Below are 27,437 nucleotides of genomic sequence, written 5' to 3'. Positions count from 1 at the left end.
CCACTTTTTGGTTGTCTGTCCCCCAGGGAGGAGGTCACACACAGTTCCATGTAATCGGTTCCCTCTTCCCTACCCATTCTCCCTTTACCATCCCGATTGCACATCTTTTTTTATGGGATTTTGATTTAACCAGAAAGGTGGTAGAGTGGCTTCAGTTTTCACAAAGATACAATAAAATTCTGCTCAATGTCCTATGATTTAACTCATAAAGACATACACATTGGAGGATCTTGCTTATTTGCTTTACTTCTCCATCCACTATGTCTCACTATTTGACAATACCTTTTAACAAAGAAGTATGATTATTTGACATTAAGACAACATTTTTGATCTTCTGATATTAAAAGGATAAATAGCATTAAGGTATTTGTTTATAAAGAATGTCTAAATGCAAACTGAAAATAAACTCCACCCACTAATTTGGTAACATCATTTATAATCATAAGAGATTGATCAGAAATATAATGAGAAGAATGAAGAATTCCATTTCCCATTTAGTATAATAATCTCTGTATTTTCCCTAAAGTTTACATTTCAGAAACTTTCTTTAAAAAGGCACAAATAATTCCTTGTGCATGAATGTATGTCACTTTAGGCTTGTAAATTTATACAATGGTCTATACGTTCCATGAAAAGGAAAGTTCCATTGGTCAGTGTAAGACACGGTATGATAACAATTCATAAATTATCAAGGGTTCATGTGGGAGGGAGGGTGAGGGAGGGAAGTAAAAAAACCCTGAGGAGCTGATACCAAGGGCTCAAGCAGAAAGAAAATGTTTTGAAAATGATGATGGCAACAAATGTGCAAGTGTGCTTGACACAATGGACGGATGGATTATGATAAGAGCTGTATGAGTCCACAATAAAATGTTAAAAAAAAAGTTCTTTGTCTGATATCTTACCTTTTTTCTGGATCTTTCTGAAGGCACAATGAAATCATTTTTCTAAATGATTTCCCATATTTTTTCAGCATGTCTTTATCTTGAACACCAGTTTCCAAAGAAGGAGGATCATTTTGTAATGTCAGCATTAAAACCTGCAAAACATTTTAATATCTTATAAACTTCTGAAGAATCAGATGTTTGTTAAATATTGTAGTTAAGATCTTTTCAATATAGGCAACCCTGCAACACAAGACTGACTTTCTAAACGTACACGTTCTAGTTCAGTTGTTCAGAACTGAGGATTCTGTGAGTGCTTCCACAAATAACCTGCTATAGAGGTTGGGTTCCCAGACGTGTGCATATAGGACATTGCTTAGTCCTTCCATTAGAACCCTTTGCTTCTTCAAGTCCTCCACCTCATCCGTATGCTGCCAAACTAGCACTCTGAGCCTATGGCCCGAGCCAACACCGATGGTGGCCTGACCGGGCCTTTCCTGACCCCTTTCTCCTGATCGCTTTCTCTTCGCAGAATGTCTCACACACTTCTCTCTCAGAAAACAAACCCACCCTCCTTTAAAAAAGCCATTTCTTTGCCCTGAAAAGTCTCCGGCTTACAGTTATAAAAACACATCCTGTTCAAAACTGTGCAAATAGCCACTTACTCCTCAGTGTCTTCAACCTCGACACAGAGCAGGACCTTAAAATATCACTAATTTTCCACTTGAGCAAAATCTCACCTACCAAGCAGGCAGATAAATATAGGTATGCCCATGTTTTGAATATGGAGAGAAGATAGAGAAGATATGTGTTAGCGCTTTCTGCTGGGTTTATTCCTCTCAATAGTTAGAACCTTAAGAGAGAGAATAGGTTCTTGAATAAGTTCTAAAGTGTATCAAAGCATATGGATGAAAACCACCACCGTAACAGATTAAACAAAACAAAAACATGTAGATGTGAGTAAAACTAATACAACAGAGGTCAACCTTTCCCATGTTAAATAATGTCACAGAGCAAGCACACTGTGAAGTGGGCCAGAGCAGCCAAACACAAGCAGAATAGATTTCATGTGCAAAAATTTTAACTAAAAAGGCTGGACACATCCTGAAAAAATACTCTCCCACACTGTTGGCAGTGCCATCTTGACACTCAAAAACTCATTCAGTACTCAAGCTAGAAAAGGATTAGCAACCTACATCTATATCAGGGTACAGTTTGGGTTCGGGGAGGCCTACCTAGATGTCCCCCCACCCCCTGCCGTCATTGTGCTGATTCTAACTCATGGCAACACCACCTGTGCCACAGAGGTCTGAAACAGAGGTCTGAAACAGTGCTGCGTCCGGTTCCCAACAGCGGTGACCTTCCAAGAACAGACTACCAGGCCTTTCTTCTGAGGCACTCTGAGGTGAATTAAAAACCGCTGGCTTTTCAGTTACTAGACAAGCACGTTAATCGAATGTCCCGTGCCACAGAGAAAACTTCTAAATGAGAGTAATAAATGTGCCTGGCATGTAAATATTCTAGACTGATTATCTTATTTAATATATGAAAACACTCGAGATATTACCTGGAACAGATAAGCATGCTGTAATTACTAATAATACTTAATCCTCCCAATAACCTTAGGAAAATAGAAATGGTCATCATCTCTATTGAGGTTACTCTGCCCAAGTGACTGTGGGGAACACACATCAAAACGAGAGAAATCAGTCCATAATATCAACTAGTTAAAGAGCCAGAGCTGAAGACAGCCAAGGTCAGCCCAGAGCAGGTCAACTACCATGCACAGCTCCTCCAGATTCCGACTTCCCCAAGAGTAAGCAGAGTGCAAGCGGAGCCCGGTGTGCCAGAAGGGCAAAGGAAGTAACGCTCTGAGCAGGAGTTGGGACATGAGCTGGGACAGCATTCGGAATGTGCGCCTCACCTTCATTGGAGGATACTTGTGATAAGGAGCGGCCCCTGTGGCCAGTTCGATGGCTGTGATCCCGAAACTCCAGATGTCAGCTTTAAAATCATAGCCTCGGACCTGCACAGAGAGACATAGATCACTCAATCAGCCGGAAAACACTACTCAAAAGGAGTTTCTACTGTGTATTAAGAACTATGATCACGTTCACAAGCTTTAAACAAATACCTTAAAATAGGCAAAAGCTAGAAATACCAGGAAATGGGAATGGGGGAGAAGAACTCAAAGAATGACATCACTGTCGCTGAATGGTATTTGCAGAAACTGTTGGAATGATGTAAGTTTGTCTTGTGGTGGACATGTACATTCTCAACAACAAAATACGATGTAAAGGAAAAAACAGCCCCAATGGGACATAATTCTACTCTGATATACATGGAGTTACTAAAAAAAAAAGGATTATACCTTCTGCAACTCCTCAGCCAGCCACCTTCCCTGCGATCCTTCTCTGACTCAATGCAGCTTCCCACCATGGAAATGGAATGGAAAACAGTGCAATGGATACACATTCATAAACTCAGAATCTGAGTGGGGAAACTGATCAAGCAGGGCTCGGCTTATGACCTGAACCTCATCACCGTAAGTTGTGCCATATGCATGCTCCCATCGACAGAGGTAGATACAGTGACAGCTTCAGGATGGGAGGAAGGCTCATCAACAGCCTGAGATATGCAGATGAACCAGCCCTGCTTGCTGAAAGTGAGGAGGACTTTTGAAGCACTGGCTGAGGAAGATCAAGGAGTGCAGCCTTCAGTATGGCATACAACTCAATGTTAAGATCAAAATCCTCACAACTGGGCTATAGGAAACATCTTGATAAATGGAGAAAAGGTTGAAGTTTTCAAAGATTTCATCTTGCTTGGATCCCTAATCAGTGCTCATGGAAGCAGCAGTCAAGAGAGCAAATGACTCATTGCACTGGGTAAACCTGGTGCACAAGATCTCTTCAGAGTATTGATAAATATGGATGTTACTTTAAGGACTAAGGTGTGCCTGACTCAAGTCATGATATTTTCAATTGCCTCACATGAATGTGAAAGTTGATGTTGAATAAGAAAGACCAAAGAAAAATTGAGGCATTTGAATTAAGATGCTGGAGGAGAATACTGAAAGTACCGTGGACTGCCAAAAGAACGAACATCTGTCTTGGAAAGAGTACAGCCGGAATGCTCCCCATATACAAGGATGGTGAGACTTCATCGCATGTAGTGTGGACACTTTAACAGCAGAGACCAGTCCCTGGAGAAGGACATCAAGCTTGGCAAAGTAGGGGAGCAGCAAAAAAGAGGTGGGTCCTCGACAAGATGGATGGACACAGTGGCTGTACCATTGGCTCAAACATAAGAACAACAGCAAGGATGATGCAAGAGCGGTGGTGTTTCTTCTGCTGTACATAGTGTGGCTATGAGTCGCAATGACTCGATGGTATCTAATAGTCACACTCATCATCCCACAGCAGTGGCGATTTAGGAGCAGACCTGTGGAGAGACACACAGGGTGAATGGTTGTGGGCAGGAGTTTGGGGATATACCTACAAATAGGTTTACAGAGGATATCTGTATATGGGTATTTACCACTCCTGCAAGTACATCCATGGATGGGGTGCAGTACACAAGGAGAAAAATCAAGAGAACATGCTAGATATAATCAAATACCATGAAGGAGTAATCCTAGAGCCTAGAGGCTCAGGATCATAGTCTCAGGGGCCACCCAAGATCAACTGGCATATTACGATCCACAAGACAGTGCAGCTACTGGACTCTCCTGGTCCACAGAAAAGAAGAATGAAGAAAATTGAAGATGTGTGTGTGTGTGTTTTGGGGTTGGGTGGGTGGGTGGGTGGAGGGGAGGGTGTCAATAGCAATGGGTACAAGAAGAAAATGTTCCAAAATTGACTGTGGTAATAAATGCACACCCTTCTTAATATGATTGAACTATTGAGTTTTATGATATACTAATTATATCTCAATAAAACAATTTTTAAAAAGAAAATGGAAGGTGCATGGAAACTATCCGTCCAAGGAATTGACTTTGAGACCAGAAAAACTAGATGGTGCCCAGCTACCACAACCAACTGCTCTGAAAGGGATCCCATTAGAAGGTCCTGGAGAGAATGGAAGAAAAATGTGGAACAAAATTCAGATCAGGCTTACTGGTTGAAGAAAGAGTAGTATAACCCCCAAGACTATGTGGCCTTTAGCCACCTTTCAGGTCTAGAGACTCACCCCCATGGCTCAATTTTTAGCCAAATAAAATAAGAGGGGTAAAAGGGGAGCAATAACCCTAGGGAGTATGTAGATAGTAGAATAATCAACTATTTGGTATCAAAGGGCAACATTCAGTTAGGAAAGAAGGAGGAATGGAGACTGGAAACACAGGGAAGAAATGGGATACGGGGAGTTACACTGTGAGCATTACAATCAGTGATATGAAGCAAAAACATGTACCGATTGTAGAATGGAAAACTGCTCTGCTCTGTAAACCTTTACCCAATTCACAATAAAAAGTGAGCCCAACATTGATTATATTATTCTTTAGATTGTCTGGTAGAAATCCTGAGTGCCATATCCTTCATGTAGTTCTAATGGATTTTTTTGTTGGTTTTTATTCGGAGGTTAATCAAAGTCTTAACCAAGGAACAGAGATGCATTTTTCAAAGCTAACCTGTTAAATCAAACAAGAGACAATACTACTCAGTTGCTGAATCTTTCTAACACAACCCCAAGCCATTTAATAAAAATGAAAGATACCGTACCTGCTCCATAACTTCTGGTGCCATCCAGCAAGGAGTGCCCACAAAGGTCTTTCTCACTTTATTTCGGGTAATGTCACCACCAGTTGCTAAAAAAGCACTAACCCCAAAGTCTGAAATAAAATAAAATAGTATATATAATAACTACTTATAAAGCTCAAACCCTATGCCCAATCATTTGTCAACTCTTCTGTTATCCAACATTTTGCATTTATAATAGTAAAACTGTTCTGGGTTTCTTTCTCAATGAGGAGGTGGGCATGGTGGCAATGTCAGCAGAGAGGCAAGTGAGCAGCAGCCTTGCAGGGCTGGTGGACGGCCAGGCAGCCTAGAGCCAGCAGGGGAGTGTTCGGTCTCCAGCTCTATGCGGACCTAAGCTTCCAGCTCAGGATTGTGGTGACGAGGAAGAGAGGTAAGAAAGACGCAGAGGAGAGGGCGTTTGGAAGAAATGCATGCAAGTTTCATGACACGCTAATGTGAACCAAAATGACCCCAACCCTCCATGTTGGTGCGGCTGGCAGAATCTCAGGAAGCCCTCAGCCAGGTGGCCTGCCAGGCCTGAGGGCAGAACAGCGCCCGGATCCTTAACACCAGGCTTTCAGAGTGGGAAAGGAGCCCTGTAGGCCAGGGGCTCCTAGCGGGAGCAAGCTCTGACCCAACCCTGGAGGAAGGTGTGACGTGGTTAAGGCACCGGCCCTCCAGTCACTCGCACTGCTTCATGCGAAGTTTCTCCTCCAAGCCTCCATTTGGGGTGCTAACTGCAGGTCAGTTCAAACCCACAACTGCTCCAAGGAAAAAAGTGGTGGGATCTATAAAGAGCTGTATCCTCGGAGACCCCACACAGAGTTACCACGAGTCCTAATCGACCAGGGGCAATGAGCACTTCACTAAGTCTTAGCTCTTATTATTTCAATGATCACAATTTCTTAAAAAATATGTGATAGATGGTCTCCAAACAGGAAGGTGAAAAAACAAAAACAAAAAAACCCCTCCATTTTTGGGTAGCACCAGAAAGTGAAAGAGTGGGTGTTTTCACATCTTTCTGATGGTTTCGCTCAGGCAGGGCACAGCTGAGCAGTCTCTCTCTCATTCTTCTTCACCCCCACACCGCCTCTTCAGATTGTCCTCCCCACAGCAATGCACGCTACCCACCAGCACCCGATTTTCACATTTTATTATCACTTTGACCGTGGTCCGCTCAGCTCAAAAAGATTAGTTTATCTTAATACCCTGCAGAACACAATCTAAACGTCATGGCTTGGCATTCAAAAAGTTCTCAGGAACCTGGCCCCAAATAAGTTAGTCAGCAATCCTAAAGCCATGTGTGAGAATGGGAAGGTCAGGGCCTTCCCTACAAAGACAGCTTTCTCCAAATAGGAAGAGTAATGGCCACGAACTGAGAGGGGCGATTGCGACTCGAAAAGGGAGTCTATTGGCCCTGCTTGAGTTTGACCCTTGGGAATGGTAGCTCTGAGCCAGTCAGCCACGTACGCCGCGACGGTCACAGTCTCTTCTGGAACACTGAAAGAGGGCCACTGGTGTAGAGCCTGTACTCCTCCCACTAGCTATAAATGCACCTGAGCAAGGTATTTTTGATCTCTGTGTTAGGTTTCTTCATTTGTAAGAAGCAGAAAATAACAGCATCTACCTAGTATGGTTCGTATAAGACTTAAATGAATTAATAATATATCTAGAATAGCCAGTTGTTCAAAACTACTAGCCATTCCTCAGGACAAAGACGAGGCTATCTGTTTCCTTACACTCTCAGAAGCTGTAATAGCATCAGGCAGTGGGTTTGGGTCTTGAGCTGAGTCTAATGGCAACAAGCTGGAGGGAGGTTATCAGCGAACTAGGTTCTGGACCATCCAGAAACCTTGGCATTTAGTTTATTCTTGCTTCTTCAAATGGTTCAAAGAATTACTTTCTTGACTAAATAGGCCAGTGGAGATTTATCACGCAACTAAAAGAACCTTAAGGAATATTGTGAGGTTCTTATATGGTAGTCTGACTCCCTTTGTGCTTTAAGTCTGTTTCAGAATACTTCACAGGATATAAACTGGATCTATATTTGAAAATAGGATAAATTATGAACAAGTGTTAAGAAGGATTATTTTAGGAAAGCATTCTTTAAGTTTCCGGAAAGCTAAAAATTCAGATCCTCTTGAAACAACTGCTATAAAAATCAAATTAGCATAAACTTTACAAAACTACCTCATGGAGGGAGGATGCAGTTGGAAAACAGAGAAGGGTGCATGTAATTTGTGTAAAAGTGTCATATATCCTTGTCATCACATAAAACATCAAGTTTTTACAACACAGACTTAAGTAAACAATAATATCACTGGGCGCTCTCAATACTCCTAAACTGATGAATGTCTAGGTACTTTAAAATGCTGCTACATTTATAACAACAATATTTTAAAAACATTTCAAAGTACATAGGGGGTGGGGGGGACAGAGTGCGTGTAGTGTGTAACCAGTCCTTCCACTAGTTATAACTGACCCTGGGCCCTTTATGTTAAGTTTTTTCATCTGTTAAGAAGCAGAAAATAACAGTATCTACCTAATAGGGTTATTATAAGACTCAAATGAATTAATAATATACTTAGAATGGTCTCTGGAATATAATAAAGCACTAAACAGATGCTAGGTATTTTTATTACTCATTAATGGAACAAAGCTATGTCTTTAAATACATACACACACTTCCTCACATACTGAATTATCCAACATTTTCTCACACAGAACAACAGTAAAAACTCTATTATAAATTTTGCTTATTAATGATGTGCGTGTTGGCAGTAAAGAATGCTGAGGTACAAGTTGAAGTTAGCATGGGCTTACAAGGTTATGGGTCAAAATGGCCAGGATTCTTAGTGGTTTGGCAGTTAGTTATATAATGAAGTAGTCAACCTCCATTTGTGATCTGATGTGGTCATCCTCCATTTTCACAGAATGCCGATTTCCATTTAACAGACTGGTCTTTGGAACATAGCCACATCAATTAGTGAGGCATAGGTATATATAGACCATTAAATGAAGTTATATACAGTATGATTATTACGTTCTCTTATAACATTTAAAATATTATACAGTCTACCAAATGATAACACAATGTCCAGAATTTTACTGTAATTAAAAACATGTTCCACATATTTTAGCTCATTCGTTTGTACACCTCTTCTTGTTTTCGAACAGGATAATAAAATCCTGAAGATTCTAGTTAAACATTTAGCTGTGGCATGTAAGTTAAAATGTCCACTTTATCACACTGCTCTTTTGTTAAATAATCTGTACAGCCACTGTACCAAAGAAAATAATGTCAGTGCAACTATCAATGTGAGAACAGAACCGAGAAGCAACACCTGTTGTGCCTTTTACCTTATGCTACCAACTAGAGAAGAAATACATAACTAAACCACATTTGTAAGAAATAATTTGGCTTCTTTGTTAACATAATTTCAATGAAAGTACAAGCTGTATGCTGGTGTCTAATACTACGTGATACGATCAAAAGTGATGATCATAAGTGATGGTTCCTTGAACTTGTGCAATTTATAACATCAAGTGGAATCGGGGAGTTATAATAGAGAATATAATAAATGCTACTTCAACCATGCTGCAAAGAGTTGTTACGTCCCATGTATTTTTAATTTAGTTAAAACCATATGGTTCAATTTGGTTAAAACAGTATGTAAGAAACCAAATGTCACAAAATTCAATAGTAATTAATGAAAACCTCTTAGTGATAAATCTGTTGACACAGACCTTTAGAAAATCAAAACATTAAAGTTAGGCTTTGCCATATAAGGAGTAAGTTGAATTGCTACTTTTTAAGAGTACTTACAGTTAAGTATACATGCATTCTCAATAATATGAAAATAAGCAGTGTATCGGAAAGAACTTGGCATATGACCTGCGACTTTTATGATTTACTATTTGGCCACTTTGTTGTTACTGTTGTTGGTAGGCACCATCAAGGCAATTTTGACCTATCATTGACTCCCCCTTCCCCCTCACCCAACTCCATAACAAAGCAGAATTGTCCCAAAGAGCTTGCTCGGCTTGATGGTATGGAAGCAGGTTGGCAGATCTCTCTCCAGAGGATTAACTGGTTGATGCTTCCTACTTTTCGGTATCAGCTGAGCACTCCACCATTTGTACTACCAGGGATCCTGTGGTAGTTACATAGTATGGGGTCAATTTGAAAGGATTATGAGTGAAAGGGTGGAGTCTGGCCTGTCAATCAAGATATAACTAATGAGGCCTCTGTGTGGGCATGGCCTTCTCCTGAGAATTCTGGGAAATCCTGTATTTCCTCCTTGGAAGCAGGAGATACCTCTCTCTGCTCACTCCCTGGGAGACACTGCAGCTGACAAGACACATGGAACTACTCTAGTGCCCGGAGCTAGAGAAGCCACATGGACCTACCCTGATGCAACCAGACCACTGAAGCTGGAGAAGCCATGTAGAGACTCCTGCCAGCGCTGAGATGCTCACAACGCCAAAGGATCCAAACACTTTCCTGCACTCAGCATCATTGCATGTGTTTCGTGAGTCTGAAGAGGACTTTATAGAATGGTATTGGACATATGGGCTAATATCGGACTTATGGGCTTGGATTGGACTGGGTTGAGATGCTTTCTTAATGTACAAATACCTTTTATATAAAACTCTCTCTTATACACATATGAGTGTCATGGATTTGTTTCTCTAGTCTACCCAGACTAACAAGGATCCCTACTAAAACCCTTCAGAGAGCTTGTACAGCTTGTTTGACACGTAGAAGAAGTCTACGTTTATTCATCAAAAGTCTAAAGTATAATATTTAACACACTGACTATAACTTAGCTTAAACTTAGTATCTACTGGAAATATAAAAAAAAGAAGTGGATTCTCTTAGAAGTATAATAAGAATCTGTTTCTTTCTTGGTATACATTTGTGGAAGTAAAAGCGAAATAATTATACATTCTTTTGCTTATTTTAGTGTAAAATATTCCAAAGGTATTGCAAAACAGAGAAACATATCAAACGTAAATATGCAGCTGAAGGAATTTGCATAAAACACTCATCTGTGTAACTAATACCCAAGGTAAAAAGAAAACACTGCCAGCACCAAAACGGCCCCCGAGCCTCTGTACTACAATAACCCTACTGCACAGCAATCGTCACTGTTAGCGTCTATGGTAGTCACTTCCCCGCTTCTTTAGCTTACCACTTAAGTCTGCATTAACAATCTAGTAATACTTGTGCGTGCTTTTAAACTTATATAAGTGAAATCATGTAGCATATATATTTTACTTTGATTGTTTTCTTCCACCTTCCACAAGGAAGGCTTCCAAAAATTCATGGAAAAATGAAAATAACTGATGGTAGAATTTTCCCATAAATATTTTGAACCCCCCCTCATACTAGGTTTCTATTATTTTTAATGATGTATGTAGCTATAGGTCTGTTCATGTTCACTACAAATGAAAGCAAGTATTTTTATTAATATATTGTTGGTTATCATTACTCAGTCTAGTATTACTCATTATTCTTATTGGGTGGTTTCAAACTCTTAATGGTTTTGAACATCATGGCACTCATCTGCCAGAGTTTCTCTAGGCCACACATCTAAGAACGAGAGTGTTAAGGGCCCTACCTCCAACTGCAACAGATAAAGTGGTTAAACCAATTTGTATGTCAGCACGAGCATATGCGAAATTCTTCCCTTTGCATTACACACTCAAATTGATATTGCCTAACATTTCTGCCAGCTAGGCCAGTGTAAAGTAGGATCTCCATTTGATTTTGCTTAGCATTTAATGGATTACTAAGTGGTTATGCACTGTTCAATCTATTTACAAACGATGTCTTCATTTAGGAGGTGGCCTGTGCCAGCCTTGTGCCCATTTAACTTTCACGGAATTATCTAAGACGTCATGTCTTATTTGTTGCTGAGAACAGACACAGAGCAGCCCTGGTTTCACAGCTCCTGCGGGTCCTGACTCGGTGACACCGAGCACAGCCTTTGAGCTGTGCATCACTCTCAACCTCTTTTCGGAGCAGTTCCTCCCATTTCCGAAACGCACTGCCTCCGGGCTCCCCACTGATGCTTTTAGAGTTGGTGTCAATTTGGTCCCAATATAGAAAAGTCTTCAAAGCGCATGAAGCTCAAGGCCGACAGTCTTTACTTGCTAAGTTAAACTACTGTTTGGTTTTAAGACTTCAGTGGGTTTAAAGATTATCTCAAGGAAATAGTTTTGAGTGTCATCCAGCCTTCATGGCTCTGGATCATCTCACTTTTCTTAATTAATCCTTTATGTAGTCTGAATTTGAGACTTTAGCCAGTTATTCTTGTGGCAAATAACTACTCTAATATACACTGACCTTTGACTCTATGAATATGATAAACATTCTGTTCTTTCCGTGAATAAAGTTGCTAATAATAAAAAAACATCAACAAGTCCTAAAAAAAAAAAAATTAAATAAAGACGGAAAATGGGGGGAAAAGTTGCTAATTTGAAATCAGCCAATTATGAATCTTTCCCTCTTTGGGAGCTTTTTGTGACTTGGGTAAAATATTCTCTCTTCTTGAGCACAGGAAGATGTTCACCTGAATGATCTTCTGAAAGGTGTAGGGTCTGAGTAATTATTTTCCTCCTGCCCATATACTGAACTATTCTAGAAGGTAAAGATCAAGAATTCTCAGCTACCCAAATATTCTGTTTGCTAGAAGAAAATTCTTGGATACAGCCACTCAGGATTCTCAGCTGGAAAGGAGTATAGGATGTACACCTTTGGCAGGCCCTGAACTTCCCACTCTCGTGCCTCTGGTTCTGTGAATCTGTGGAAATTATATCTCCACACCTTTTGGATACCTCTTCCCAACTGGCAAATACACCTTTTCCTCCAGAACAGAAGTAGCTCTGGAGCTCCTCTCTGTAGCACATGTATTTCTACACTCAACGAGGGCTCTTGACGGCTACTTCTTCAAAAGAAAGTACAGAACGCTATGGACACCCAGAACAGAGGACCCTGCAGTGCCAACAAGCGATTTGAAGATAATGAACAATAATCAGAAAAATGTCACAGGTCAGAAATGAAGGATAAAGAGATGATCCTCTCTAGAGTAAGACATATAAATAAAGTATAGTTTAAGATATAGGAAGTAAAATTGACTAACAGACAAAAAATAAGTAATGCAACGGTAAGGACCATTAAATAAAAATGAGAGAAGACAGTAATTATTACCTGCAATTTGTACTGAGCCATCTTCTCCAAGAAGAATATTTCCAGCTTTCACATCTCTTTTGAGAAAAATTTTAAAAAGTTATGTATCAATAAGCTCTACCAAAAATACATATTAAATCACATATAAATCCATAATCTTTTCATTCTATTTTCCTATTAACTTGTTGACGCCACCTTATAAGCAATTATTTAATCAAACAGTGGCAATATTTAAATAACTGACTTTATATAATATTAAAATCTTAACATTTAGTAAAATAGTAAAATCTTAAAAATTAAAGGCTCTTGTACTAGAATCTAAACATTTAGCAGAAAGCTATGTGAAAACCCAAGGTGATTAAACACTCTAGATTGGAATAACAGTGGCCAAGGAATGGGGCTCTCACCTAGTTTCATTTTTTGAAACACAATGATCCCCTCCCCAATAATCTAACATATGACCAATCAAACTGATCAGTATGCAGTTGAAAATAGAGCCTACTCTATACCTGTAGCCAAGAGGTATAAAAAATACAGACTATATTTTTATTACTAAAACAACTCAAATAATTCATGAATGAATTTTCTTGTTGTAAAATCCTAAACATGACGGCAACAGTAAAGTCTCTTTGATCACAATTCTCAAGTTTTAAGATTTTCTCCAAAGTTTCAGATTTATCATTCTGATCAATAGTAAGTACTTATGATACATCATTAGTAACTTTATGGTTCATTAAAATGTCCGAAGTTTTTCACCTAAGGTCTTTTCCTGTTTGAGGATCCTATTCTCATCACCAATTACATTTAGTCATCACTGGCCTTAGATTCGTCTGGGAGTCTGTGGTAGTTTCTCAGACTTCCCTTGTTTTACATGACTGTGACCGTTTTCGACTCCTGGTCAAGTGCTCTCTAAGAGTATGTCAGATGCTGTGCTAACAGACAGAATATGATGCTTCCCTCAGTCTTACATCAACGCTACAGGTTTGGTGTGTGTGTGTGTGTGTGTGTGTGTGTGTCTACAGCAGTCAAATGCCATGTTTATCACCTCATCATCAACATTATTTGTTTTTAACTACACCCCATGTTATATCACTTGGATTTTAAAAAGTCACGTGTACATATTACCTATTGACGTAACTTTCATAGGTTTTTGTCTTTCATCTGTGCAAAGAGGGGAATTTTTCAGTTTGGGTAACTCCTTTTACCGATCAAGTCCCCACATAATCCACGTTTCCTTTTTAAAAACAAACATGCAATCTATACATCAGTGTCTGGGAGCTAAAGCAGAGGAATCCCAGAAGCTGAATGACTCACTGGAAAATCAGTCACTCCACGTTCTGACCTCACACAAAACCGGGCAACTGACCTGTCATAGAAAAGATCTGTAACTAAATATTTGGAAACCAAAATAGTCCTCAGCTAAAAAAGAATCTTTTCTACCCTGCCACAACGAACACCAAGCAGCTCAGCAGCCACCAAGGTTAAATCCTAGCCCCTGGACTTGTTTTCTACAGCCTACTGCCACATCTCACATGTCACAGTGGCCCCAAAGTCACACATTCCTCTTCAAGGAGTATCCTCTCTGCACCTGCCTTTCTCACCAGTACAGAACACAAGTTTCTACCCAGGACATCTTACATCTTTATTACTCGTCAATAGGCACAGCTTCTGGAAAACTTGAGAAAGAACTGGAGAAGTCATAAGGCTGGAAAATACACTTAAATGGACTTAAAACCCCTGAAAATTTCTGTTCAAGCTAACCTCTTTGTAATGGGAGTTAAGACATGAATAGGTTTGATAGATAGAGAGAAGAATAGAAGTCTACTTTAGAGAGCCATTAATCCTCATCAAAGCCTCTGAAGTCTTGAAGTCCAAGGAAAAACCATATAGAGATGGAGGGAAATTATTTGACCTGACTTACCAGGCTAATGCACAAATGTATCTGAAGGAACAACTGGAATTTAAAGACAGAGACCCAGAAAAAGCCCAATGAAAAACATCCTTCTCCACCTCCCAATAAAACAACCTTCTCCTCAGCCTATTACAGCCTCAAGTGTATCTCAAAGTTGATTACTGCTAAGGTATAAGTACTAGTTCTCAGTGTAGGCTGCATGCTAACCCTGGGGAGCTTTAAAAAGCTCCAACACCCAGGCCCCAGCCCAGACCAATTAAATGAATCTCTGGAGGTGGACCCACACATCAATAGTTTTTCAAAGCTTCCTAGGTGATTTCAATGCATAGCTAAGGCTGAGAGCCTCTGATTTTAAAGTGGGAGCCAGAGTATTATCCCTATTATCTAATAGAGACATTTTATCACTATTACTCAGGTCCTGGTCCTAAGATCCCACCCTGCTTCAAACACAAAGAAATGCTGCATAAATTGAGAGGGGGCAATCACATAGCTAATATGAAACAAAGAAAGGAAGCTCCTCAAAGTTTAGACATAAGAAATAAAGCAGAAACGGTTGGAGACTAAATAAGGGTACTACCCTAAATGCCGGGGGGTGGGGTTGGGTCGGGGTTGGGGAGAGGCTCAGGTTTAAGGATTACACCTAGACAGAAGACGTGACACTGGGTTAACATAGGCTTGGGAGACTCCTCCAGAAAGCCACTGTAAGATGAATGTATCATAAATAAACTGGCATAGCTTTATTCTGTATCCCTGAGGATTTCTTGAGTCTATAACTCTTTATCAGAGCAGAAAATCTGTCCTCTTCCCATGTAGAGGATGGTGGTTTCAAATCGCTAACCTTGTGGTTAACAGCTCAACACACACCCACCACACCACTCGCGCTTCTTAGAACTGTGGCTCAAAACCAAAACATGGACAACACCCAATACTGGCAAGGAGGTGGAGCCATTCTCATCCACTGTTGGTGGAATTGTAAACTGGTATAGCACTTTGAAAGACAGTCTGACAGTTTATTACAAAGCTAAATACAGGCTTATCATACAACCCAGTGGTCATGTACCTAGGCATTTAACTCAGTAAGATGACGATGTACACCTGTGTAAAGACCTGCACATGAGTGTCTCTAGCAGGTTTATGGCACTCACTGGAAGAGCCCTAAGTGGGTAAGCAAACTGAGACACCTTTATACCACATCCACAGAGTATTGTCCATCAATAAAGAGAAATGAGTTACTGAGCTATGAAGTTATACCTTCAGTGCAGATTGCTAAATGAAAGAAGTCAGTGTGAAAGAGCCATATACTGTATGACTATAACGATATATTCTGGAAAAGGCAAAAAATACCTACAGTGGAAAGACTATTGGTGTGTGTGTGGGGGGGGGCGCTGGGGGGGCAATGAATTAGTTAATGTGACCAAAGTCTCTAACTCCCACCAAGCCACCTTTCGCTGCATGGGTCTGGTAAGAAGATGAGGGAAGATACTGACAAGATTCACTTGTGATTGTGAACAGAATTTCCCTGCGATGCCATTCTGCTGTGCATAACACGAGCCCTCTGAGAAGCAGGAGCACGGGTCTCAGTAGCAAGAGCCAGGAGTGGAGTGTGTCCTCTGGACCCGAGATCCCTATGCAGTGAACCTTCTGGATCCAGACGACAGCTACAAATCAGAGAAGCAGCAGCACAACCTGAAGCCAGAGCATGGAACAGAGCGACGGCCTTCCCAACCACAGAGCAAGGAAAGCTGAGTGCTTTTCTGCAGGAGGCGGCCCTTCCGAGTGGGCAGCCTCTGGGAACTTAACTGAGGAAAGTGGGCTTGCTGACAGGCAGAAGAGGAGCTGAGTGCCTTCGGGACAAGGCTTACAGGAGTGGGTGCCTCTGGGCACTTCCTTCAGGGAGCTGGGTTTGCTGACCCATGGAGTTCAGCTGAATGCCTTCAGGTTGAGGTTTTCAGTGGAGTGGTATGCCCCTTTGGGCACACATTAGCAGAAGTAACAGAACTTTGTAACATATCTTGATAGATAACTAAACCCTGAGCATTCTTACTGGCATTAGAACTTGTTAACCTCCTTAATAAGCCCTTTCATAGTGATTTTTTCCCTCTCAGTTCATGTAGCCATTGCAGTGGCCATTAGAATCCTGAGGCGTGCAATAGAGAACACCAACACAACACACTGGCTGCCAAAGAGGCAGAGATGAACAGCAGAAGTGCAGGGCACTTTTAGGGCAGCAGCATTATTCTGTATGGTTCTGTAATGGTGGACACATGATACATACATTTACTAAAACCCATAAAAACAAACAACTCACTGCCCATCAAGTTGATGCCGACTCTTACCGACCCCATAGGGCAAGGCAGAACTACCCCTGTGGGTTTCTGAGACTGTAACTCTTTCTAGGAGTAGAAAGCCTCTTCTTTCTCCCGCTAAAGCCCATAGGATTATAAAACCCAGTGTGTACTCCGATGTAAACTATAGATTTCATCAACAATACACCAATACTGATGAACTGCAGTAATGTAACAACATAGGCAGGCGCAATGTTGACAATGGGAGAAAAGGGGGGTGTTGCTGGGGGGTGGGGGTAATGATTTACACCGGACAGCTTCCAATGCATCCGGTTAATTCGGTTCCCATCTCAAAGGAAGGTGATTTCCTGGTTAGCTGATATGAAGGGCAAGGAGAACGCCCAAGTTCAACACATGTTGTCTCTAATACCATTAAGTTCAACAGGGTGCTAGGCCTCTTTTTGGATTTGGGGTGGTAGGAGGGCTAAAAAGAGCGTGTTTTCCTTAATCAACCGAGGAATTGAGGATTGTGACTCTAATCCATAGTCCCATGAGCTTTTATTTGAATTTTGTCAGATGATCAGTGGTGGTGTGGGTTACACAGTGAGCTGTTACCTTCAAGGTCAGCTGTTAGAACCCACCAGCTGTTCCTCATGGGAAGATGAGACCGTCTGCTCACAGAGATTTCTAGCCTTGGAAACGCACAAGGTGGCCGAGTTGGAACTCTTTGATGGCAGTGGGTTTTGCTTTTGTTCTGGTGTCAGTCATTCTTGCCAACCAGCAGGCCACTGGCCTATGTGAGGCTCACAAAGTCATCAGTACCAGCTAACACCACATGCACCACTGAAGAGAGCAGCCGCCATATTAGGGTTGAGTTAAATATGTGACCAAATATATAGCAGGCTAATTTTTTAAGTTGATAATTTTGTATGGACATACAAGAGCACTCACTGCAAGACGTGGTCTTTAAAATCAACTCATTAATGCTAATCCTTTAGCAAGCCAATAAGCAAACAAAAGCCCAGAAAAACTGATTAAAGATCAGACAACTACTAAATTGTGAAGATGAGCTTTCAATGAGTACTAAGAATATTGACCCCAAAAGCAAGGGATCACCCTCTCACCCTCTTCAACAAGCAAACAAAATTCTGATTAGGTTACTAATAACAGCATTTGAAAAAAAAATTTCAGCATAAAATACAGATAAAAGAAGTCATCTAGACAATCATTCTACTCTCATAGAAAAAAATTGTCCTTTTTTTTTGTGTGTGTGTGTGTGTGTCTAAATTTTCCAAATTCTGCAAACACAAATGAACTCTCCCATGAGGATAAAGGAAGCATTTGACTCTAAGCAACAATATATAAACCAGGAACTCTGAAGGTATGCTATGAAGATATTGAAATTTCTTCATCTCAGACGGCATCTAATCAACTGTTTTTGTACCCAGTTAAACTAATGTGTTATTTATTAAACACCAGGGATATGGCCAAAGAGTAAAACGCAAGAGTATATTTTTAGCACTGTCAAGATGTAAAGATATCTTGAAAAACAGAAGATTCCAACTTTTTGGATGGTCATATCCATACAGATACACACCTTCACAATGGTAATCAACATAATTCAATTAGCTCCCTCATCTGATTCCATACCCATGAGGCAATCTTCAGAGGGGAACAAACCTGTGCTGGAGCCTGCTTATTGCCTCCAATATGCCAGTCCCTCCCTGGTGGCGCAGTGGGTTATGAGCTGGTCAGCAGTTTGAAACCATCAAGAGATACAGTCTTGGAAGCCCACATAGGCAGTCCGACTCTGCCCTAAATGGTCCCTATGAGTCAGAAATGACTCAATGGCAGTGAGTCTTCTATAATTATAAAGTATTTACAAACTTGGCATTTTAATTGAGTATATGACCACTCCGAAAAAAGGCAACATTTCATAGCCTTCTATGCAGGAGACATGATCATTGTGGTTTATGTTCTAACAACTGTGAACAAAAACTTGCAAGTTTTTCTCTCAACACAGGTTTTCTCAATCTTGGCACTATTGACATTTTGGGTTGGATACTTTTTTGGTGTTGAGGGCTGGCCTATATAATGTTTAGCAGGATCCAGTAACAAGCCCAACCTTCTATGGGGACAACCAAAAATGTCTCTGTACATTGCCAAATGTCCTTCTGAAAACCACTAATCGGAAGTGGCATAATTGAAATATAGATGTGGTTCTAAGTCATGCTCAACCACAGAAATAGAAGAATTTAGAAATAGTACGGGAATAAAATAAAAGAAGCCTGAGACCTTGACTCCATCGAGTTGCCACAATGAACTGATGTCAGTGATGCCCAAACTGATCCTTAAGGAAGAAAACCAATCTTCTCTTACCTTGTAAATCAGGACAAGCTCTGGATTCCACGCTAAAATATTTTGCTGCTTGTTTCTGGACAAACCAGTTTTCCCCATTCATTTACTAATTGTCTATGGCTACTTTCTGCTACTGAGACAAAGTCATGGCCACAGAGAACATGTGGCCCTCAAAACCTAACACAGTTAGTTATTAGCTGATATTTCACAGAAAAAGTTGTGACCTCTGACAAATAAGAGCAACTAGAATTCACTGATACTGGTGGCACTTTCTACATTTAATCTTCAAGATTACTTTAGGAGATACTGTTATCATCTCATTTTGCAGATGAGAAAGCCAAGGCAAAGAAATGGAGTCAACCAAGAACTGTTCACAGGCATGGACAAAAACCAAACCCAACCTCCACAAGCCTGCTCTCACTGATCAAAGGGGCAGGAAAGGAATAGCCTAGCAGAGACCCAGCACAGGACTCCCGACCTGCAGTCGCAGACAGGCCCATTCTGCCTGGACAGCAGCACCAATGAGAAGCAAATGGGAACTTTATCCCACACACACTCCCAGTGTAGTGCAGCAGTGTATCTACTCACCCACGCCACCCACACCTGGCAAAAGGCAACCAAACCCTGTTCCTTCCATCCCACAGATCATATTGGCAGGGATTAAGTAGAAGCCCTGTGGTACCAGAAGGCCCACAGAGTAGGTCTGGAAACGCACTAGCCACCGCACAGGCCCAGCACCTCTCACCTTCCATATAACAGCACAGGCCCAGAGGCATCACTCCACACTGAGGTGTGGCCTCAGGACATATTGAATGGGAGCCCAGGAGGGTCAGATGAACAAAGTAGAAGGATCAACACTGCCAGGGCTCCAACCATCAAATTTTTATTGGACCATAGCCCACAAAAGCAGGACAGAACCTACCTATGAAACCCACACAAGCGAACTGCCTGCTACGTCACTGATTTTAAATAGGAGCATCGAGAGTCTCCTAGCTAGAAATGATCCTTCATAGAACCTTCGGGGAAGGTTAAGGTCCTGCCAACACCTTCATTTGGGACATCAAGCCTCCAGAACGGTTTTAAGCCACCCCAAACACAAGCAAACGAAAGTCTCCTAAAATAAAATCCAAAATGTCCAGAACAGAATGAAAAAACAAACAAAAAACCAAAAATCACTCAGTATGCCAAGAACCAAGAAAAATATAAGAAAAGATAGTTAACCAATGCCAAAAATGCATATGACAAGAATGTTAAAGCAGTCATTCTAAAAATGTTTCAATTTATGCAATTATAAATTCTCAAAACCACTTACATAATAAAAGAAAATCTCGGCAAAAAATGCTATTTCATAAACGAAATGACTGAACTGAGAAACTACAAACTTAAATGAGAAAACTAGAAAGAAATTACAGGATGGGTTCTACAGCAAGATGGAGATGAGACAAACAGAACTGGTGAACCTGAGCCTACAGCAGTAAAATTTACTTTATCTGAACAACAGAGAGAAAATAAGACTTGGGAAGGGGGGATTTTCAAGCCACTATTTCTTTTGAGTCCTTTTGTTATTGTGCCAGAGTTCAAGACTTGGGCCCAAAAGACCTAAAATGAGTATCACCAGAGGCCCCCAAATAAAAAAAAGAGTATGGAGTTTAAAACGCCAAAAAAAAAAAGCAAAAAAAAAAAAAAAAAGCTTGAAAACTTCCCAAATTTGGCAAAAGACAAAAAACCTACAGACACATGAAGCTTCCATAAACTCAATGCAATCATGTGGATGCCGACTCATAGAGACCAAGTCTCAAATAAGAGAAAGCCAAATAAATCCAATTCATGACAATTGATAATTAACTTTCTGAAGACCAAAGAAGAAAAAATTCTTGAAAGCAACTAGAGGTAACCAACATATATAAGGCATTAATTCCATTTAACTCAAATGATAGCAGATTTCCCATCTGAAATCCTAGAGGCCAGAAGTAGAGCTTCTTTCCAGAGTTGACAGAAAAGAATTATCATTCACGAATTCTATAGGCAGCCAACAGAAAATGCCCTTCAGAAATGAAGGGAAAATAAAGAGACATTCTCAGGTGAACACAATCCAAGGACTCAACATTTGGACAACACAGAATCCAGCCCCATCTGAATTCTTGTCATCTGTACTCAGAGTGAAGAGATGTAGGCAGTCACTAATACCTGCAGGAACAAATGTTTCATGGCTTTTAAAATACTTCATTAGAATAATTTAATAATTTGGGGAAATGCTCATGATGCAATGCCAAATGAAGGGGTAGAGATAAAACTACATATAAAATATTATTTTTAATATTTTTAAGCACATAAAGGAAATTGGAAAGCAGTATTCCAGAATGCTATTAGTGACTGTTTCCCATTTTTATATTTTCTAATTTGACTAAAGCATACACTTGCTATTTTTTAAATGTTTATTAGTGGAGTAATAAAACCTTAACTATAATGCAATGAAACTAGTGATACAAAGAACCATGCTTACTAACCCTCAGAAAATAAAATGAATTATGAAAAAGCATGGGGAATGGATTCAATGCCATGAAATCGCACATTACTGCTGCACTTATCCCCAAAAGAATCTTGTCACTCACATACCTGTGAATCTGCCCATTTTTATGCAAGTATTCCAATCCTTCCAGCACTTCTCTGAGTATTGTAGCAATGGTAGGTTCATCTAGGACTCCACTTTTGTGTTCTCCCTTTGCCACAATGTACTTGATAATATCCAGAACAGATCCTGAAGGCAGAGACAGTTCTGCATTAATGCTTAGCCCATTAATACGATTCAGAGTCATTTTAGATTTGAAACACATGCAGAACATTTCATAAACTGTGCAGGAAGAGGGGGAAAGGCAGAAGCTTAAAATTAATGATTTTGATCTAAATCAGAAAGCAGTCCGTTAATACCCCCAAAATAGTGTAACATCAACATCTTCTTCAGATGCTAATGAACATTTGGAAGACATGGTAGATGATTTTTAAGCATCTTGGAAGAATCCCTAGGTAAACCATGCCCTATCACCAAAGTAATGAAGGCTTCTGACACCAGATGATACAATGTTACAGGGAGAAAGGAAAAAAAACAACCCTTGATTAAAATGAAGATCTAATTCAGGAATAAGTACTTGGAAAGTAAAGATTATGATTTTACATAAAGTAATTTATGGTCTAAAATTATTTTTAAGGATAATAAATTAGAGGTAAAATAAGGCAAAAAAATCTAGAGGGGAAAAAAAAGTCACAGTCCAGATATAATAATAAGCATTTTAAATCTATTGAGCCTGTTTCTTCTGTTGCTAGGTGCCACGGAGTCAGTTCCGACTCAGAGCGAGCCTATGTCCAACAGACACACTGTCCAGTCCTGCGCCATCCTCACAACTGTTCTATGTCTGAGCCCATGGATGCAGCCACTGCGTCCATCCATCTTGTCAAGGGCCTTCCTCTTTTTCTTTGCCCTTCACTTACCAAGCATGATATTCTACGCCAGGGACTATCCCCTCCTGATAACATGCCCGAAGTGCACGAGGTAGAGTCTCACCAGCCTTGCCTCTAAGCACCATGCTGGCTATATTTCTAAGACAGAGTTCTTTGATCTTTGAGCAGCCCGCTGTACTTTCAATATTCTCCTTCAGCACAATTCAAGTACATGGATTCTTCTTCTGTCTTCCTTAGTCCATGTCCAAATTTCACAACCATCAGACGCAACTGAAGATACCATGGCTTGGGCCAGGCACACCTTAGCTCTCAAGGTAACATCCTTGCTTTGTAAAATTGTTATGTCTTGTGCAGATTCACCCAGTGCAACCCATAATTTGATTTCTTGACCACTGCTTTCCTGAGCATTAATTATGGATCCATGCAAGACAAAATCCTTCACTTCAATCTTTTCTCCATTATCATGATTTTATCTATTGGTCCAGTTGTGAGGATTTGGGGCTTCTTTACATTGAGTTGTAATCCATACTGAAGGCTACAATCTTTCATCATCATCAGCAAGAGCTTCAAGTCCTCCTCACTTTAGCAAGGACGGTGTTATCATCTACATTTCTTCTTAGGATAAGAAATAATTCTCCTACAGATAAAAGGTGGGACCATTGTGCAATAATTAAAATCACATTATGCCGACTACCCATACTAATTGTTACCATTACAAAATGCACTACAAATGCATATAGGACAATGACCCATAAGGATCAGAGGCAAAATAAAACTCTCCAATATTAGAAATGGTGCCAAGTCATATGGAACAGAGTGTGAAGCATGACCAATCCATAAGAAAAGAGCAAAACTGGGAGAATCAATAGTCTCAACACTAGTCAAATGATCAAAATATCAATGTGAACACTGAATCAAGAAAACGGGCAGAATATATATAAATGGTGAGAAAGTAGGGGGGCTCCACCTGGTCACACCCCACCATCCTCTCTGGCTCAGCTCTATTTTGTGGCCGCTGCAGTGACTAGTCAGTCCCCTCAGGTAAGGAGTCCCTGTAGGAGGAAAACACCCTGGCAGTGGAACTCAGATTCGGCACTAGCAAGGACTCTGCAATGGCTATTGCTCCAGGTGAGGTGCTGGTCCTGCTGCTAAGAGCTGGCACTCTTGAGTGGGGAATCTGATAGTCTGTGACAATTACCACCGCCCCCCCCCCCCCAGACTGGACATCTGGTGCTACGGATCCACAAGTGGCACCTGCAGATGAAGAGCCTAACAGTGAACCTGCCTCGGCTGCTGCTGTCCAATGGCGAGCCCAGGGCTCGAGCTGCACAGCGGACACTCCGAGGCAAGGAGTGTCTCATGAATTGGCAACAGCTGGTACTCGAGGTGGGCAATCTTGTGGGAAATCTGTCAGATGAAGAGTCTAATCAATGACAGCCAACACTGCCAGAAGAGACGTGCAGCAGTGTCACAGCTGGTGCTCCCATGCAGTCTGACACTGCAACGGCACAGTCCGAGCTCCTTCCTGATCGTGGTCCTGGCAGTTGCTCCAGGGCAGAGTTTGGGGTTGAAGTGGCACAACCAGAACCCTCATTCTTGTAACCTAGAGGTGAAGCAATGATTACCGGATTAAAAGATAAAGACTCATACCAAAGAGAACATACTTTGGAGATTCTCAAAAGGGGGAGGGCAAACGAGGGGGGCGAGCGGGCAATGGGGTAGACTCTTGGCAGGTGTTGACTTGGCTGAAATGGAAGATGCTGGTCCATGGAGAGGAATATAGGGGAAAGAGATGGGTGGGAGGGTGGACTACTATTGGAGGAGTGTGATTCATGTTTGAACGGATGAATGTAGTTGATGATCTGAAATGTAAACCCTCACCTAATTTATAACAAAAACCTGCTTATTAAGGAAAACAAGAGCAAAGCCTAAGAAAGTAGAAGCAGCTGATTTCAGAGCTGCCACAGTGAAATTGGCAAATGCTCCAGGTTCATCAAAATATGCGAAGAAACAGGAAAGAACAGCCCATACAAAAGATTCAAATAAAATGATGGAAAGTATTCCTGGGTAAAAACAGTGAACTTACTAGACAAGGACCATAAAACGACAGTGTCCTGAAGGAGCTCAAAGAAAGAAGGAACAGAATACTAAAGGGAACCTTGGAAACGGCCCAAGAACAAAACAAGAATGCCAATAGAGAGAGAAATTATAAAACAATATTAACAGAAATGCTGGAGCTAAAAACTACAATGAGGGACAAAGATTACCGGAGAGCCTCAACAGCCAATCTGAACTGGCACAAGAAAGAATCCGCAAACTTGAAGATGGGACAAAGGAGACTGTCAAGTCTGAGCAACAGAGAGGGCAAATATTGTATGATCCCGCTTATATAAAAATTAAGAAAAAGCAAATGTGTTGGAGACTAAAGCTTACTAATCAATACCAGGGGAAATGGGGACGAGGAAAGAAGAAAATTGCTCAGGGAACCGAATTTCTGTGAAAGATGATGAACTAATTTGGAAACAAAATAGTGGTGATAATTATACAACATGGTAAATGTAATCAATGGCAAGGAATTGAACAGGTAAGAATACGTAGCAGTGGCCAATGGTTTGTGATATATATTTTTACCACAGTAAAAAGGAAGTCTGAAGCATAACCTAATTCTGACTGCATTAAAGAGATTCCAGACGCATTTCCCTACCAGGCGAGAATCACAGCAGCTATTTACCGGCTTCTTGTGAAACCTTGCTGTCCTGGTAGGTACTTTTGCTTCACGAACTTGACAAGCACACAAGAACACAGCATATTGCCAAACACAGAAGATTACGCACACATTTATTTTGGTTTTCTCTAGAAATTCCAAAAGAAAGTAAAATAGGGGAGAAGATAACACAAGAGAGAAGTTAGCAATCTTTTTGGAAAGGAAGCAGAAAAAGTATTGGCCTAAGTAGAGAAATCTGAACTGCAGAGTCTTTATGAGGGGGGCCTCAAAAATTTGTGGAAAAGGTTCATTATTTTTTAATAAAGTCCCCTTGAGTAGGAAGTAAAAGTCCCCTTGAATAGGAAGTAAGTTAATTAGAAAAAAGGTAGACCACTTCCAACAGCCCCAGAAGACTTAGAACTACAGACAGCAAGTACCACGTAAGCAGTGATGTGAGCAAAGAAAACGGCTGAGAGCAGAAAAGCTGGTTTAAAGTCTGTATGGGGCAAGACTCCCAGATCCTTCCTTTTCTCCTGGAAGCCAGTCACTAAAATGCCCTGGTTCTATCTGTTCACTCACTGGAGACAACGAAGCAGAGAGGGTACAGAATCCAAATAGCTTTTCCTGGCACCCATTAAACTGGGTCTTCTCCCCGCATCACTACTGTCATCCATCCACAAGATTGTGATCCACAAGCAGAGATGTCTAAGGGCAAAGTTTAGCTTAATGAATCACACATTAATCCTCAAAGTAAAATGGTTATAGCCAGGGGCCACATTTTTCATTCTTCTGAGAAATCCAGGCTACATTAAGTACTACTTAATAAGAAGGCAATGTTTGTATAAACACAGGCCAAGCTACATGTTGGAAACTTTCAAAAAGAGTTAAAATAAGGAGTGTGACGGGAGAACTTTCTACCGGGAATTAAAAACTATCTTATTCATTTGGCAATTAATGAAACCTTACTATAGACAGATATGCTTCCACACCGTTTCAAACGGGGCCTTTTGAGTGTTGGGCTGATAAAGGCAGTCACTCTGCTGGAGCGAGAAGGGCCTTTCTACTCCTGTCCAGTGGTAGGCTGAGAGACTCACAGGGGCAGTTAGTTCTACCCTGTCGCCAGACCTGTCTTCCCAGACGCTGCTGCGTGGGTTCAACCTTTCTGCTAGTAGCCGAGCACCAAACAATTTGTGCCACCTAGGGACTGACACAAAGACCTCAGAACACACAAAAATACTTAGCTCTGTGTCTTTGAAGGGCTTCAGGGAGGAACTGGTGTCATGAGCTCTTAAAAGGATTTACATAGATTTCCTATCAGCTGGTGATCAAGAAGGAAACTAAAATATTGTATATCCTCGATTTATTTGACAACATTCTGAACAAGGCTTATATAAAATCCTCTCTTTCCCAGACATAAAAGTTTCTTTTCAATTTCAGTCTCCTTCCAAGAATACACTTTTTAAGTGGAGGGATCATTTTGCAACTAGAGCCTTTGTCCTTATATTAATGTGGCAGGCCCCCTTTCTTTGTCCTTATATTAATGTGGCAGGCCCCCTTTCTTTGTCCTTATATTAATGTGGCAGGCCCCCTTTCTTTGTCCTTATATTAATATGGCAGGCCCCCTTTCTTTGTTGTGTTACTTCCTTAGCATTTATTATCATATAACTCAGCCATTGTGATATCACATGCCAAAATTACTGTCTATTCCTGTCAAGTAAGGGAAGTTGAAGGTAAAATAGGCTAAGCAAAAGGAGAGTGAAGATTATCACTAGATGGCTCAAATTAATACCTATGGAAAACGAGAGAAAAAAAAAGGAAATTCTAGAATAGTGCACACAGTATATGATCTTGGGCATAACTGGGAAGTAGTTCCAGGGAGTATCAGTTCTCAATTTTTATTATGTTCA

The 27,437-nt window shown here is 40.8% G+C and overlaps 1 protein-coding gene across 1 annotated transcript in view; it reads right to left on the bottom strand.

Annotated features, from left to right (window-relative positions):
* OXSR1 (oxidative stress responsive kinase 1) overlaps positions 1–27,437 on the bottom strand; it is a 98,582-nt gene that overhangs the window by 37,833 nt on the left and 33,312 nt on the right. The window contains exons 4-8 of the mRNA XM_004708579.2: positions 21,987–22,128; positions 12,837–12,892; positions 5,603–5,712; positions 2,806–2,907; positions 903–1,036 (exon numbers count right to left, since the gene is read on the bottom strand). Coding sequence (XP_004708636.1) covers positions 903–1,036; positions 2,806–2,907; positions 5,603–5,712; positions 12,837–12,892; positions 21,987–22,128 — 544 coding nt within the window. The remainder of the gene's footprint in view (positions 1–902; positions 1,037–2,805; positions 2,908–5,602; positions 5,713–12,836; positions 12,893–21,986; positions 22,129–27,437) is intronic.

This window comes from Echinops telfairi, unplaced genomic scaffold (genome assembly GCF_000313985.2).
Source record: "Echinops telfairi isolate 266 unplaced genomic scaffold, ASM31398v2 ScPeMD7_4225;HRSCAF=4972, whole genome shotgun sequence".
NCBI classification, from domain to species: Eukaryota; Metazoa; Chordata; class Mammalia; order Afrosoricida; family Tenrecidae; genus Echinops; species Echinops telfairi.
The sequence above is the reverse complement of the archived record's forward strand: the minus strand, read 5'-3'. Positions and strand labels throughout refer to the sequence as shown.